General features: G+C 51.7%; 1 protein-coding gene and 1 long non-coding RNA gene across 6 annotated transcripts; one reads left to right on the top strand and one right to left on the bottom strand.

Moving 5' to 3' along the window:
- Positions 1-301: 301 nt before the first annotated feature.
- On the bottom strand, positions 302-15,365 carry LOC128098249 (uncharacterized). Of its 3 annotated transcripts, none has more exons than XR_008214180.1 (2): positions 14,618-15,365; positions 302-3,735 (listed from the first exon to the last, which is right to left on the bottom strand). It is a non-coding gene; the product is annotated as an uncharacterized LOC128098249 (long non-coding RNA). The 3 variants fall into 3 exon arrangements; XR_008214179.1 differs by lacking the exon at positions 14,618-15,365 and adding an exon at positions 7,238-7,344; XR_008214178.1 differs by lacking the exon at positions 14,618-15,365 and adding an exon at positions 7,054-7,166.
- On the top strand, positions 2,894-8,707 carry Glyctk (glycerate kinase). 3 transcript variants are annotated; one of them, XM_052719109.1, is made up of 5 exons: positions 2,894-3,002; positions 5,637-6,051; positions 6,242-6,393; positions 6,987-7,162; positions 7,467-8,707. In XM_052719109.1, exons 2-5 carry the CDS (start codon positions 5,675-5,677, stop codon positions 8,337-8,339), a joined length of 1,578 nt encoding a protein of 525 aa, XP_052575069.1. In that variant the 5' UTR covers positions 2,894-3,002; positions 5,637-5,674; the 3' UTR covers positions 8,340-8,707. The 3 variants fall into 3 exon arrangements, with proteins under 3 accessions (XP_052575069.1, XP_052575052.1, XP_052575061.1); XM_052719092.1 differs by lacking the exon at positions 2,894-3,002 and adding an exon at positions 3,096-3,204; XM_052719101.1 differs by lacking the exon at positions 2,894-3,002 and having other exon boundaries at positions 4,428-6,051.
- Positions 15,366-16,076: the final 711 nt, after the last annotated feature.

Here is a 16,076-nt window from a genome sequence, read left to right as displayed (position 1 = left end):
CTCATGCATAGACCCCCACAGAGGCACACACACCACATACAAATAAAGTAACACCCGACCCAAGCAACAACAAAAACTAGGGAACTAAAATCTGCCCAAGATAATTTCAGCTTTAGATGTGCAACATTCCAACCCTCCAGAATCATAGGATTCCAGTCAGTAGATTAGTCTGCAGAATCTTCCATTAGGTGCGACTCCAGTCTCCTGAGTGCTGCTATTGTTGGGATATTTGTGTCTCTAAAATTCTTGTTGCAATTCAATCTTCAATGAAATAATATTAAGAAGTAGAGCCTTATTCAGATGAGGTGGTGCAAACCTTTAATCCCAGCATTCCAGAGACAGAGGCAGGCAGAGCTCCATGAGTCTGTTCTACATAGTGAGTTCTAGGACAACCAGAACTACAAAATGAGGCCCTTTCTCAAAACAAAACAAAAAAACACCCCCCCCCCAAAAAAAAATAACCACCAAAAAGTGGGGATTCTGGGAGACGGTTAGATCCTGAGAATAAATCCATTGTAAAGGAGGTCAAGGCCTCTTCTAAGAGACCCTTCAACTCTCTACCATGTGAAGCCCTATTTTATCTCCTCCCGAGGATACAGTGATAAACTGCCATTTTAGAAACAGAAATAAAGCCATGGTCAGACATCAGACCTGCAGATAGCTTATTTTGTATGTGTGCATGTGTGTGAGGACAAAAGACAACCTTGGGTGTTACTCCTCAGATACTATTCATTTATTGTTTTAATTAATTATTTTCTAATTTTGTGTGTGTGTGTGTGTGTGTGTGTGTGTGTGTGTGTGTGTGTGTGTGTGGTCTGCATGTATGTAAGTGTATTGTGTGTGTACCTGGTACCCTCAGAGGCCAGAAGAAGGCACTGGGTCCCTTGGAACTAGAGTTACAAATGGTTGTAAGCTGCCATGTGAATGCTGGGAATCAAACCCCATCCTTTGGAAGAATATCAAGTGCTCTAAACAGCTGAGCTATCTCTTCAGTCCCCCAACTTTTCTTTCTTTCTTTCTTTCTTTCTTCCTTTTTTTTTTTTTTTGAGACAAGGTCTCGTGTATCCTAGATTGACTTTAAACTACATAGACAAGGATGACTTTGAGAGCCTGATTTCTAAATGTTGAGATTTAGGCATGTACCATAAACACTGTTTTATATGATGCTGGGGACCAGACCCAAGGCTTGTGCATGCTAAACAAGCTCTCTATCAGTTGAGCTACATTACCAGCCCTGTCTTCATTTTCTTAAAAAAGATTTCTTGGGCTGGAGAGATGGCTTAGGGGTTAAGAGCACTGGCTGCTTTTTCAGAAGTCCTGAGTTCAATTCCCAGCAACCACATGGTGGCTTATGACCATCTATAGGATCTGATGCCCTCTGCTGGAGTGCAGGTATATATGCAGAACACTCATACATAAAATAAAAATTAAAAAGATTTCTTTATGTGTATAAATGCTTTGCCTCATGTATGTATGTGTACCACATGAATGCCTGGTGGCTGAGGAGGTCAGAAGATGGCATCAGCTTCCCTGGAACCGGAGCTCTGGATAGCTGTAAACCCTTTGGGTGCTAGGAACAGAGCCCAAGACCTTTACAAGAGCAACAGGTGCTCTTAACCACAGAACCATCTTTCCAGCTCCCTGTACCCATTTTCCTGTAGCCATTTTTTAATATTCCATTGCCATCCCCAAACTATTCACAAGATGCTTTTAACAGCAAGAAGATTAAACCCATTGGACTGTAAACTCCTGAATGGTATTGAGTTGACTTAATTCTTATATTTCTATTGCCCTGCGTACAAACAGAACCTGGAATTTCCTTTTACCCCCCTCCTTTCTTCTTTTTAAGATTTATTTTTATGGGCATTGTGTTTTTGCTTGCATGTATGTCTGTGTGAGGGTGCCATGTCCCTTGGAACCTGAATTACAGGCAGTTCTGAGCTGCCATGTGGGTGCTGGGAATTGAACCCAGGTCCTCTGGAGAGCAGTCAGTGCTCTTAACTGTTGAGCCATCTCTCCAGCTCCCCACCTCCCCAGCCCCCTCCCTCCTTCCCTCCCTTCCTTCCCTCTCCCTTCCTCCTTTCTTCTTCTTTCTTCTTCCCGCTGGGTGGACCAGACTGACATGGAACAGCAATGTCTTAAAGAGTTGCAAAAGGAAAAGAGACGTTGCTGAGTAGTCTAAGTGTCAAGAAGCAAGGAAATTTAGAATGTCAGGTGGGTGGGTGATTAAGCTTCTCAATTACACAGTAGTACATGCCGCGATTTTAGTTACTCAGGAGGCAGAGGCAAGGGGATCATGAACTTGAAGGAAGACAGCCTAGGCTACACAGTTTGTCCCTGTGTGTGTGTGTGGTGAGCAACAGGGCAAAAACCAAACTTTTTAAGGAAACATGTTTGAAGAAATCCTTTCCATCAGTAAAAAAAAAGTGTACTCTGGTGTTTTTGGAGTCCAGCCAATAGTTGATTTTTGAATGTGGGAAGGCATCACGCTTGGGTCATAGTGGACACAAGGTGAGGGCAAGGGTAGGGAGGAAGAAGGCTCAGGGTCATTTTTGTTTACAGGCAGTTTGCCCTTGTGTTCAAAGATCATGGAACAGAAATACTTCACTGAATTAGCTGTATATGGTGGCTCATGGAGAAGAGTGGTAAACATCAATGAATTGTCAAAGAATTGTAACTATGCGGAGGAGCAAGGATGACCCTAAATCTGATGGTTCAGCCTGGAGTCTGGCACCTAACAGGAATTCGGGGTGTATTTAATGACTGACTATATCTAACAGGATGAAGAGGGAAGGATCATTACAAATCACTGAGAATCCACTGCAGGAATGTAGAAACCGGAGGACTCCATACACCTCTTTTCAGTTTTTCTGGAGGTCAGCGAGGCACGCAAGTTTTAACCCACGATCCTGTTCTCTAGGGAAGCCCCAGACCAGCCATTTCCGGATTAATCCCCACCCACCAGAGCACTTCCGGTTTCCAGTGCTGGAAGCGGCAGAAAGGTAAGTTTGCATCTCAAGGACGTACATGGACCTTGGAAATCATTCCTGGCCCAGACGGAGGCGAATCCAGGCGACAGCAGCCCCTTACTTCCTGCGACACCTAGTATCGTGCAGCATAATTTCTCTCGCGAAGATTACAGGCCATTAGCCTCGGGCGACGTCACTTCCGGTCACCTGGCGACTGGCCAAATCCGGATGTGAGGTCAGCTCCACTTTGTTCCGGGAGGAGCCAAGGCTGGTCTTCGCATTTCCTCACTTAGCAACCGGAATGCACAGGAGCTAGAGAGGTGTAGTGTCTTAAATAGAGTTGGGGATTTGGCAACTGAAAATGAAAGTCGTCCAATTAAATTTAAACTCGCCACAACGTAATTTTTAGTTACAAATAATCCCAAATGTACTGATCATATTTATGCTAAAAAATTACTTATCCGAAGTAGAAGTTTCACCAAATGTCCTGCATTTTATCTGGCAACTTTGGCTTTGAGCATTCCTTTGTCCTGGGTTCTATTAGGGATCTTCTAGGCTTTGCTCCTCTGTGAGATAGACAAAAGTTCACCTGCAGCTGAGCATTGTATGTTTTAGATGCAAAGATGCATTTAGCTCCAAGCCCTGGAACTTGAAAAGTGTAGTTCTGTGGGAGAGACCATCCCTATCATGTATGAAGTCATGGACTCCTCCATAGTGGTGGAGGGCTGATAACTTGTTTGCCAGACACTTCAGGCTTTCTGATGCTCTGTCCAATGCAAGAGATTAAAAAAGAAAAAAAAAACCCTCCAGTTAACAATTTATCCCACTCCTTTTTTTTTTTTTTTTTTTTTTTTTGGTTTTTCGAGACATGGTTTCTCTGTGTAGCTTTGCGCCTTTCCTGGAACTCACTTGGTAGCCCAGGCTGGCCTTGAACTAAAAGAGATCTGCCTGCCTCTGCCTCCCAAGTGCTGGGATTAAAGGCGTGTGCCACCACTGCCCGGCAATTTATCCCACTCCTAAATAACATGCCACTTCTAGACCTGTGCCATGTGGCCGTGTAGTTCACAGTTAAAAAAAAAAAATGCTAGCTGTGTTGTAAAAAAGAATACATAGGGTTCCGGCTGTGGGTCGTCTGTAAACATGTCCGGTTTTCATATAAGGAATTCTCAGGGCTTAATTTCATCCCACCTCTCATCTTGCAAATGAACTCAGTTTGAGAAAAGATATACTACACACTTTAAAAAAACTAGCATCGCTGCCTGTCGGTGGTGGCGCACGCCTTTAATCCCAGCACTCGGGAGGCAGAGCCAGGCGGATCTCTGTGAGTTCGAGGCCAGCCTGGACTACCAAGTGAGTTCCAGGAAAGGCGCAAAGCTACACAGAGAAACCCTGTCTCGAAAAACCAAAAAAAAACAAAACAAAACAAAAAAAAAAACAAAAAACAAAAACTAGCATCGCAATTCCTAGACTACTTCCTCTTGTATCCACACTTACTGATGCAGTTGTCTTTCAGCATAATGGTAGGCATTTTATTATAGTAACTATCTTATTTAGGGGCTTTAATGTATCTCAGTGGTAGAGTGCATACTTGTCACATGCAAAACATGGGTTTGGTCTCCAGTACTTCTCTGTCCTCAGATTTAGATACCCAAAAGGTATGATGAGTCCTTTGGCTTTGTTGTCCCCATATTTACCCTGTATAACATCCTGACCTTTACCCCAAGACCTTTCTGTTTTTCACTCTGCCCAGTGTGGAAAATGATTGGGCATAGTTAGGAGCCTGGCCTTTGCCTGCTCCAGCACTGGGCTGTTTCTGCTCTGAGTGGTGTAACTCAGGGCTTGTTTTGCTATCATGGAGCCAGAAAGGGGTGTTCCTGGCAAGATTGACCCTGCCCAGCTGTGTGGGTAGAAGGGCATCTTTTCTTACGCTGTAGATTGAGCCCCATAGTGCACGTCCTCTTGCATATGAACTGGGGACTTGCCAAAGGTCTCACCTTGAGTCAGATTTTGTAGCTACTCCTGATTTGTGCCTGGACCTCTCGCTGAACTATTCTGAGTGCTGAGATTCCTTGGGTTATGTGCACTGATAAGCCTGTAGCTTTTCTACATAGACTCAGCATTCCCAGACTAGTCTTAGGAGCTAATGAAATAGATCAAGCTAGAGGTCAGTGGGCTTGGGGTCAGTTGGTGAGACAACCAACAGCCTTTCTGTTTCTTTCTTTTGGCAGTAGAAGTGGTAAAAAGGTAAGGCAGAAATGCCAGAAAGGAGCCCTGCCGTGGTGTGAGGGCTTGGCAGTGAAGGATGTGGATAAGAGTGGTGCAGGAGACCACTGGGAGGAATTGCTTCCTTTGTGAATGATTAACTCCCAGCCAAAGGAGGTGACCCAGGAGGAGGGTCCACTTGTTAGGAACTTTGGACTTGGGGCAGAGTGTCTAGAAGACCGGTGTGTGGCCTGCAGAAGAGGACGTGGCTGGGCATCAGGGCTGGGCTTGCAGGACTGGAGTAGGATCAGGTTCGCTGCAGGCTTCATGAATTCTTCAGCTTTCATTTCAGGTGGCTCGTTCTTGCAACAATGGCTATGGAGTCCACCAGCCCTGAGCTCTCAGAGGGGTACCCATGATGGTAGGGTTCTGTCTGTGGTCTCACTCATTCTCCTCTCTCTCTAGGCAGCTATGGATACAAGGCTTTGCTGAGAGATGTGGGCATGGCTGCAGCCCTACAGATCTTGCCCTGTCTCCTCCGAGCCCCATCACGCCCATTCCTCTGGGGGCCCCCAGTGGCCCGGATGACCAGTGGTATGGCCTTGGCAGAACAGGCACGGCAGCTGTTTGAGAGTGCTGTGGGCGCTGTGCAGCCGGGCCCCATGCTGCAAAGGGCACTGTCCTTGGATCCGAGTGGCAAACAACTGAAGGTGCGGGATCGGAGCTTTCAGCTACATGAAAACCTCTACCTAGTGGGCTTCGGCAAGGCTGTATTGGGCATGGCAGCTGCAGCTGAGGAGCTACTGGGCCAGCATCTTGTGCAGGGTGTGATCAGCGTTCCCAAGGGGATCCGAGCTGCTATGGAGCAGGCTGGAAAGCAGTAAGAATCTATTGGTGGTGGGGTGCTCTCCTCTGCCCTTTAGAGGAAAACTTCTCTTCCTCCTAGGCCTCCCTATCTGGCCTGGTGGGTGGGCAACCTCACTCAAGTCACTCTCCCTGATGGACAGCTGAGAAGTCAGGTGGGAGGAGAGGAGCCCACCCCATCCCGTCCCTGTTTGCTCCCTCCTCAGAGAGATGCTGCTGAAGCTGCACAGCCACATCCAGGTGTTTGAGGGTGCGGAGGACAACCTGCCGGATCGTGATGCTCTGAGGGCTGCACTGGCCATCCAGCAGCTGGCAGAGGGGCTCACAGCCAACGACCTGCTGCTTGTGCTCATCTCAGGTGTGGGTTCCAGATCAGCTGAGAACAGCTCACAGGGGGATGCCCCAAATACCAGATCCTTGAGACGTTCATCTGAGCCACCGTGGTCACAGGGTGAAGTTGGGACCAGGACAGACAGTGAGGAGCTGAGAGGGTACCTTGCGGGGGGTGTCAGGGGTAGTCATCTGTCCTGAGCTGTGATGGTGAGGGCACACTAACACGCTAACACATGTCAGAACCTTTGGAAAACGTTTCTGTCTGCAGCAGTGTCACCCAGGCTCCACGAGCTGGGTTTCCAGCCCCCACAGCACTCTCTTGGGTTGTCTGCTGTGTTTTTCTTGCTCTTCCTTAGTCTATGCTTTTAAAAAAATATAATTTTTGTGGTGCTGAGGATCAAGTTCAGGGCTTCACACGGACTAGACAAACACTCTACTACTGAGCTACATCCCCAGCCCCTCTAGCATCTTCTGGGGTCTAGAGTACCCCAGCTAGGGGACAGCTTCACTCCATGTCCACAGGGGGGCACTCTAACTCCACCGTCTTAGTCCTCGTCCCCCTCCCCTGCGGTCTACCTGGTTCCCTTCTCTTCTTCCTGACACCCTCACTGACTGCAGGTGGGGGCTCAGCCCTGCTGCCTGCTCCCATCCCACCTGTCACACTGGAGGAGAAACAGACGCTCACCAAGCTGCTGGCAGCCCGTGGAGCCACAATTCAGGAGCTGAACACCATCCGGAAGGCCCTGTCCCAGCTGAAGGGTGGAGGGCTGGCTCAGGCTGCCTATCCTGCTCAGGTGCATTTATCACTCTTTCAGCCAGCCCTGGGTTCCCCACATGGGACAGGGATAGGAAAGCTTAGGCCAACATACACGTTGTCAGGGGCCTTGCCCGTCGGGGAAGTCCTGGGAGGAGGCCAAAGAGGGCGAGAGGGATGCTCCCTGGTCGGTGTTCTGCCAGTCCACCTGCAAGAGGCAAGAAGCAGATAAATGCCGGCAAAGCAGCGCACCAAGGGGTGTACACCCAGGACCAGTTTGTCCTTAAGGGCCCCCGGGGCGCGGAGGAGTCAAGACTGAACCTTATCTTATGGCCTTTGTCTAGGTGGTGAGCCTCATCTTGTCAGATGTGATTGGGGACCCTTTGGAGGTGATCGCCAGTGGCCCTACCGTGGCCAGTTCCCACAGCGTGCAAGATTGCCTGCATATTCTTAATCACTATGGCCTTCGTGCAGCTCTGCCACGTTCCGTGAAGACTGTGCTCTCTCGAGCTGACTCTGACCCCCGCGGGCCACACACTTGTGGTCATGTCCTCAATGTGATCATCGGCTCGAATTCTCTGGCTCTGGCTGAGGCTCAGAGGCAGGCTGAGGCCCTGGGCTACCATGCCCTGGTGCTGAGCACAGCCATTCAGGGCGATGTAAAAAATGTGGCCCGGTTCTATGGATTGCTAGCCCGGGTGGCTGCAGCCCGCCTCGCTCCATCCACGGCTGGTCGTTCCTTGGAGGAGGAGGAGGAGGCAAAACTCCATCAGCTGGCAGCTGAGCTCCGGCTCCCAGACCTGCAGCTGGGGGAGGCTCTGGAAGCGGTGGCAAAGGCTAACGGCCCAGTCTGCCTCCTGGCTGGTGGTGAGCCCACGGTGCAGCTGCAGGGCTCTGGCAAGGGTGGCCGGAACCAAGAACTGGCCCTGCATGTGGGAACAGAGCTGGGAAGACAGCCACTGGGGCCCGTTGATGTGCTCTTTTTGAGTGGAGGCACTGATGGGCAGGATGGGCCTACCAAGGTGGCTGGGGCCTGGGTCATGTCTGATCTTGTCAGCCAGGCTTCTGCTGAAGGCCTGGACATAGCCACCTTCCTTTCCCACAACGACTCGTACACCTTCTTTTGCCGCTTCCAGGGTGGAACACACTTGCTGCAGACAGGGTTGACAGGGACCAATGTCATGGATGTCCACCTCCTGATTTTTTGTCCTCAGTGACGGCCTAGCTCCTATTTTGAGAGTATATGGGTAATTATGGGCAGGATCTCGTGGGAAGATCATGGGCTTGTCACCAGGGCCTCACTGTGCTTTAGGATCCCTGTCCTCTTAGCCTGGCTTCCTGTTGCTCCACCCACCTCCCACAGATCGGCTCCATATCCATTCCCCAACTAGACCAGAAGACGAGGGCTCCTTTCCACCCCTACTTCCTGTCATGTCAGCAGGTAGCCCTGAGGCCCACAGGAAGCTCCTCGGCCAGTTCCTAGTCTTTATTTTCTCCCCATCTGCCCCAGTCCTCAGCCTGCTTCTTCCGTGGAGTGAAGTCAGGGAGCCTGAAAATAAAAAGAAGGATGTTGTGGGGGGTCTCAGCTCACTGTCCTCAGTATTTCTTTAGTGCAGGGCTTCGGGTAGCCGCTGGGGAGGGGAGCATGGTGTGCTCCTAGCAATTTTGCCGGCATCTCACAGAGTTTCTCACCCGCTTCTCCGCTGGGCATACTCAGGGTCTGTTGATGGGAATCTGGGAGGCTTGAATACGGCTCCTAGCAGCCTCAATGTGGGTGAGCAGGACGGGTTTAAGGATTATTACCTATTCAACCACGCCTCCCTGTGGCAACCTGGCCATGGTTTCTCCTCTCCTACTGTAGCCTGGCTGGGTGGAAATTTTCTACTTGACACCAAGGATATTCCTTCAGCATTTGGACTACTCTTAGCTTTCCTCCTTTATCTTACCCACTCTTTATCAAGTGGTCTCTTCAGGCTGCAGGACACTAGGCTTGTTCTCTCTTGCCAGTCCCATTTTCCCAGGCTAAACATGCCATGCAGCATACACGCCATGTCCCATGTGTTCTGGGTACACAGTTGGGGTCCTGGTGCCAGCATTCAGTACCTGTCTCCAGGACTCGAATGGTAGGTCGGAGCAGTGAAGGAGTTCAGCCTTCTCTCACCCCCTCCTGTTACAGCTGTCAGAGGTGAGTCCCTTGGGTTGGCCTGCAGCCACTGGCCTGGCTCCCCTTGAGCCTTCTTACTCAGTATCAGAGCCCTCCGTTGGCTATCCTCACCGTACGCCACGGCTCCAATCCCTATATGAGTGAGCAACAGAATCACATAGGAATAAAAAGCCATAGAGAACAGTGAGGCCTGGGGCTGCTCCTATGGGCCCTTCCACTGTGAGGGTGTGCGGGGCTCTAGGTGTGCAGAGCTGACGTGTCCTGGGTAGAGCTGCCCTTCTCCATGGGCTCTGGACAGTCTGGCTAGCAGTTGGGCCATGACCTGGAGACCTAGATCCTGCATGTTCCAGGGACCAGGAGGGAGATAAACAAGGCAAGCTGATTCTGAGGACCAGAGAGGTTTAGGAGAGAGGAGTGGTGTGTACCATTTTCTTTCCTGGTGGAGAGGGTCAAAGTCTCAGGGGATTTTGTCTTTACACTGGTGTTCTGGCTTCCACGAGAGGTGTCCTGCCTCTGTGTCCTTGACCTTGGGAATGTATTCCTGTTGGACACCAAGTTGCAGGCAAAGAGCTTCGAGAGAAGAGGGCTGGGGACCAAGGACTTGTCGGCCACATCCTCAGTGTCTTTGTGTGGTGAGCATGTGAGCGGGGACACTGGTGTCAGAATGCCTCTGTGGTGCCCCCGCAGGTGCTTTTCAGAGTGGGGTTGCTTGTGGGTATGGCTGCCGCCATTGCCTGCCGAGGGCTTTACGCATGGGCAGAGTCTTGCTGGAGCCCCCTTGTCTACCTTTGTCCCTTTCCTGTCCCTGTGTTTTCAGAGTCTGGGGGCCAGGGTCTGAATTGGACCCCTTAGAGCAAACTGTTGGTGGACCCAACTCATTGTACTTGCTCGCCTATCTATTTGGTCAGTCTAGATGATAAAAATATGCAGATTCCTCATAGTTAGTGCTTGATAGGACTTTTTTTTTCCTCCATAAATGTCAGTTATGTAGCTGGGCCTGGTGGCACAGGCCTATATATCCCAGAGTACTTGAGAGGCAGGGGGACTGAGAATTCATGGCTAGCCTGAGCTTCAGAGAGAATTCAAGGCCAGCCTAGGCAATTAAGTGAGATTCCCATTTCAAAGAGCTTTAAAAAGAGGGTTGGGAATATAGTCAATGGTACTTGCTGTTCTAGCATGTGTGAAGCCCTGGTTCAGTTCCCAGCACTGAAAAGTAAAATAAATGAATGAATGGCTAAATACACACAAGTCTTATCAATTATGGATTAGTGAAGGCACTCCCCTTCTTTGGTTTTTGGCTGCCAGCTCTCCTGACTCAGTTTTTTGGTGCCCAAATTCCCATTTCATCTTCATGTGCTGATACTTTCCGTGGTTAGAGGATTTTTCCATGAGGGTGCCCAACTCTTCTTTACACTAAAAACTCCTCTTTGTCTGCAGCTGGCATGAGCTGTGGGTCTGGAGAGCCTTTTGGGGTCAGCTTCTCTAAACCCATTTGTCCTAAAGCTGGAGAATTAGAGAAGGTGGTCTGTCTGGGAGATAGAGGAAGTTAGTCACAGATCCAGACTGAGAACCTGCTTTGGACCCCTGAGTCATTCTCTGCTGCCCTTTGGGGCTCAGGTACCCTGGGGCCAACCCAAGGCTCAGCGGAGTTAGGGGATGTACCTTTCCTTTCCTTGTTGCCTCTCAGGGGTTTGAGGATGGTCCTGTGACCACACTTAGCCTCTTCAGGGATCTGTAAAAGCAGATTTCTTGGTCTCTTTGTGGATGGAAGGGCATCGTGACGAGGGATTTGGTAGGAAATCCCATTCATGTGAATGGTGGGCTTCTACATAAAGGTGTGCATACACCTGAGTGTGCATGTGTAGGAGTGTGTGTCCAATGCAACCTCCGACCAGCCACTGAGCAGGCCTCCACACTGCTCCATTCCAAGGTGCAGGCTTTTGGTGTGGTTAGAATGTTGGGGATGCTGTGGAACGTGGTGGGCACCGAGACCTGAAAGCTTGGCAGAGGTGGGATGGTAAAGAGCCCTGTGGGTCTGACTGGGGGAGTGAACCTTCCTTTGATAACAGAGGCGAGGTTCATGGAGATTTTAGCAGGAAGTGATACCAAGAGGATGTGGCAGGATTGATGGGAGAGGGCAGGGGAGGAAGGTATGTGAGGAGGTAGGAGGCTTCCAGGGGGAGAGACACACCATGTGGCTTCCAGCACTTCCTCTCTTCCTTCCTCACCTTTACAAGCTCCTTATGGCCTCAGTCCTGTAGCCTTCATTTAGCCCTGGCAGCTCTGTTCTGTTTTTACTTATTTATTTTTTTTTGAGACCAGGTCACTATGTAGCCCTGGCTGGCTTTCAACTCAGAGTGATCCATCTGCCTCTGTCTCCCAAGTGCTGGGATTAAAGGTACCACCACACCCATTCATTGGCAACTCTTTAGATGCCCACTTTGGAATCAAGATGAAAGCCCCGGTTCAAACATCCTTGGGAATAAATGAGCCCCTCTGTCCTTGGGAATGTCGTCAGTGCCGTGAGGATGTGGGAGGTGGAGAGACTGGACAGTTAGTGCGTCCATTAGAGGGTATGGAGAGTCTCTGTTCCTATAAAATCTCACTGGAGTGGCACTTCAGTGGCCTGGAAGGCACATTAGAGGGGGATTCAGGTCCCAGGCCCCTGTCTTGGCCTGTTAACCTGTCTTTCCTCCTTTTTCTGATGGAGACAGTGTTTGTGTCCTGCTCTTCTCTGGTGGGGCGGGGTTAGCAGCAGCAGGTGGATCCATATGCGAAAGCTCCATGCAAACAGGAAGCTCAGGGAGAGAAAGGGGGAAAAAAGGGCTAGATAGACGGGCTGTAGAGATGGCTGTTCTTCCAGAGGACCTGAGATCAGTGTCCAGCTGCCACATGGCAGTTCCAGCTGTCTGTAACTACAGTTCCAGGGATCCAACACTCTCTTCTGGTCTCTGTGAGCACCAGGCATACATGTGATGCGCATACATACATACATACATACATGCAGGTAAACCACTTATGCACATAAAATAAAAAATAAGTCTTTAAACATCTGTTAAAAAATTCTAGATACTAGTATCTTCCAAAGATACGTGTAAAGAGATCTCAATTTAGAGAGGCCCCCTTCTTGCCAGAAGGGGCCAAGATTAGAACCAGCAGGACATTGGTGTTCATGGCCTGAAGCCAAGCAAGCCACCTGCCACCTCTGTCCTCTGACATTAGAATGGCATTAGCCAGCCTTTTTTCTTTTTCTTTTTTTTAAGACAGCGTCTCATGTAGCTCAGGTTGGCCTTGAGCTTGAGATGTCGCCAAGGATGACTTTGAATTTCTCTATCTTCCTTTCTCTATCTCATGAGTCCTGGGATTGCAAATGTGTGCCATCATCACAGTTTCATGTGGTGTTGGGGATCCAACACAGGCCTCCTGAGTGCTGGCTGAGTACTCTACCAGCCGAGTTAGATCTCCAGTTCCTTCTCCTTAGTGTGTTCGTGTTTGGGAGTGCCTGTCACTGAGCTATCCCTCAGTTCAGGGATGGTATTGGAGTTATGGATGGTCTAGGAGCTGAGAAGGGCTAGCTGGAGCTAGAGTCAGCTGCCTGTCTAGCAGGACGATGGTCCTCTTATGTCTCAGAAAAAAAGGCAGGGAAGCCTGCCTCCCTCTGAGTTTGGTTCATGTATGAGGAACATAGGCCCAGATTAGGGAGGGACTGCTGGCCTGGCCCCAGGCTGGATCAGAAGATTTGGAGTATGCTAGGGGAGGAGATGGCCTGTGCACATGGGTGGAGGGGTGAGCCCTGACCCCAATGACTTAGGTAGACTTCCACAGAAGACAGAGCTGTGCCAGCCTGGGAGGGGTAGTTTTCTCCAAGAGGCAGGGATGCCTAAGGGTCAATCAAGCCTCTTAGGAAACCACTCAGGCCGGTCCTGAGGCTTTGTTTACCCTCCTCCACCTTGGCCCAGGCTGGCTTGTGGTGGCTGGAGGGTGTGGGCCGAACGTGGCTATTTGGTCTATAGCAGCTACACCAGCTCCGTCCGGGTGTAGTGCTGGGAGAATCAGTGGCAGCAGCTGCTGTTCTACCTACTAAAATGCAATTCTGGTCAAGGGGGAGGGAGAGGTGGCGTCTGTAAATGTGTGCCCTAGGTGCTCAGTCCTTAGGCCACCACCCTTAGTAACTAGAACTCATGGGATCGGCTCCACCTTCGTGATCTGGTCCACTATTGGCACTGGGTGGGATCTGGTCCTACCCCAAACAGGCAGCCTGAGACCTTCCCTCAGAATGCACCCCATTGGGAAGGTCCCCTGTGGGTCACCGCTCTCCTATCCTTTTCTGGCTCTCCTGCAACCAGCAGAGACAGCACTTGGGACTATGAGCTTTTCAGACTTGGTCCCAGTCAGAGCCAGCCCTGCCTCCGACTGGAGCCCCAGCTGAGAAGGGGGCCCGGGCGCCTCAGCCCCTGTCTCTTCTGTCTACTCCTACCCCCCACCCAGCTTTAGGCTCTTAGCTCCTTCCGGTGGCTCCAGGTTGTCCCAGAAAGTGCACTTGTAGCTTCCCTCAAGAGGCAGGGCTCTGTCTCCACCTGCTTCCCACCTCTTCACCCCACCCCTCCCACAGAGCCGGATACCTTTCTGTCTCTCCCAGTCCCAGCGAGCCAATTGCAGGAACATCTGTTCCCTGGCCTCAGATGCTGTTTGCAACTCTGGGGAATGCTGTCCTGGGCACCCTGTCTGGACGGGAGCTGGTCAGAGACCCGCGGAGAAGGGAAAGATGTCCGGTTTCCTATGGCTTTGTGAGTCTCGGGGTCAATAGCTTGGAGGATTCCTGGGAGCTGGTGATAGGGGAGAGAGCTCTGCCCCGCCCCCTCTACCTGGGCAGTAGGAACAGCCCCAGCACATTCCGACCCACAACCAACCCGGGGACAGGCACTTGTGAGGGTCACAAGGCGGTCAGTGCGGCTGATGCCCCCTGGCAATCTCCAAGCTGCAGCTCAGCTAGAGGCAGGGAGGACTGGGCGTAGACTCAGACCTTCAGGGGTGCGCTGTTCTGGGTGTCCCAGCCTCCTCCTTCACTCTGTCGGGTCCCGGGAGGGTCTCCCTCAGTCTTGGGCCATCATCAGGAGCTGGGTACCAGGGCAAGGACAGCCTGCCAGCTCCCTGCTAGCCCTCTCCCTCCACCCTGCTCTTGCTGACCGGTAGGGCACCTGCGGCTAGCACTCTGCTGCTTCCGTTGCCCTGGGCAGAGAAGTGATGTGGCCCGGGCTACCCACTGTCCCCACCTGCCCGCCCCCAGGGCTTCGGCTGCCCCGCGCCTGTGTCCCCGAACCCCCAGCTTACCTCAGTGGCGCTGTCTCCTCACCAGAGGCACTGCAGTGTGGGAACTGTCCCGAGGAGCCGGTTCTCAGCTGAAACAAAGAGGTGGGGGAGAAAGAGGGGGGGCAGCGGGAGAGGGAGAGGGTGAGTGAGCAGGCGAGGAGTGAGGAGTGGAGGCTGGAGGGGGGAAGAGAGAAGGGAGAGGGTGAGGAGAGAGGGGAGGACAACGAGCCGCCACTGCCCCTGCCGAGAGAAAGCCCGACTCCCCGAACTGGAGGGCCAAGAAAGGAGGGGAGAGGAAATGGGGAGGGGGCCAGGCCGAGAGGAGAGAGGGGCGGGGAGCAAGAGCAGGGTGAGGGGAGTGGGGCTAGTAAGGGGATGTGGGCAGAAGAGGGAGCATTGCGGGAGGAAGGGCTGCAGTGAGTGAAGGGGTCCCACCCCGTCCCATGCCAGGTTCTGATCTGAGACTTGAATGGGTAAAAAGCTATGCAAGAAAGGGGGGGATGGCTGGGAGAGAGACCTGCCAGGCAAAGGACAAGGGCTGGTGGGCTGGCTTGGGAGGCCAGGGCCAGCCACAAAGGCTTGAGAACAAAGGTGTCTGAGGGGAGGCGTAGGACCCCTACTGACCGCAGGTGCCCCAGCCCTGAGCGTACACAGGAGTGTCCTGATCACACAGGCAGGTTCACTCTGGCTGCCCAGGCTGGAGTGGCCCCTCGAGGTCCAGGGTCTGGGGGAACAGGCAGGATTCCCTTTCCTTGGGAGCTCTGAACACCCGAACCCACACTCCACAATTGACCACACATCAGGATGCTGGTGTCGCTGCCTTTGATGGGGAGGGGGAGGAGACAGTTCATCGGGAGGGGGTCCGAGGGGCCCTATGGGAGGAGCAGAGGACGGTGGGCCTATGGAGGAGGCAGAGTGTTGGGAACCCGAGCGGGGGAAGAGGCAGTGAGGAGTGGACACAGAGCGCTTCCTCACAGACCCACCTGAAGCTCCCACTCCACCCCATGTACTTCTTGGACTGCCTAATGCAGAAAGGTGAACTGATGGTCTTCGCTGTGACCCTCTTGCTGCCCAAGATGTGACAGGCAAGGCCCCTGCCTGGGAAAGTTGCCTTGGCCGGCTGGACTCAGGATGTGTTAGTGCTGGTGGAGGTGGGAGCGGGGAGAGCAATCAGGTCTCCTCTGAAGCGCAGGGCTCTGAAGTGCAGGAGCTCCAGCTGCCTTTCCTTCTGGACCTGCCCACCGAAGAAAGTTCTCCTCTTGTCCACCCTGAGATTCCTCATAGTCATTTTCTGGAGCAAGGGGGTGGAGCATGTATAGCTATGGTGGTGATTGGGGGGAGAGTTTGCCCTCAAGCTTCACCCAGCAGGGTCACATCACTGGGCTATCACAAAAGTCTTTTCCAGGGACCTGGAGCCCCTAGAAAGGAAAAGACTTTTCTTCCTTTCTCATTACTTCAACAACAACAACAAGAACAACAA

This window comes from Peromyscus californicus, unplaced genomic scaffold (genome assembly GCF_007827085.1).
Source record: "Peromyscus californicus insignis strain IS unplaced genomic scaffold, ASM782708v3 Scaffold_11__1_contigs__length_118956290, whole genome shotgun sequence".
NCBI lineage: Eukaryota > Metazoa > Chordata > Mammalia > Rodentia > Cricetidae > Peromyscus > Peromyscus californicus.
The sequence above is the reverse complement of the archived record's forward strand: the minus strand, read 5'-3'. Positions and strand labels throughout refer to the sequence as shown.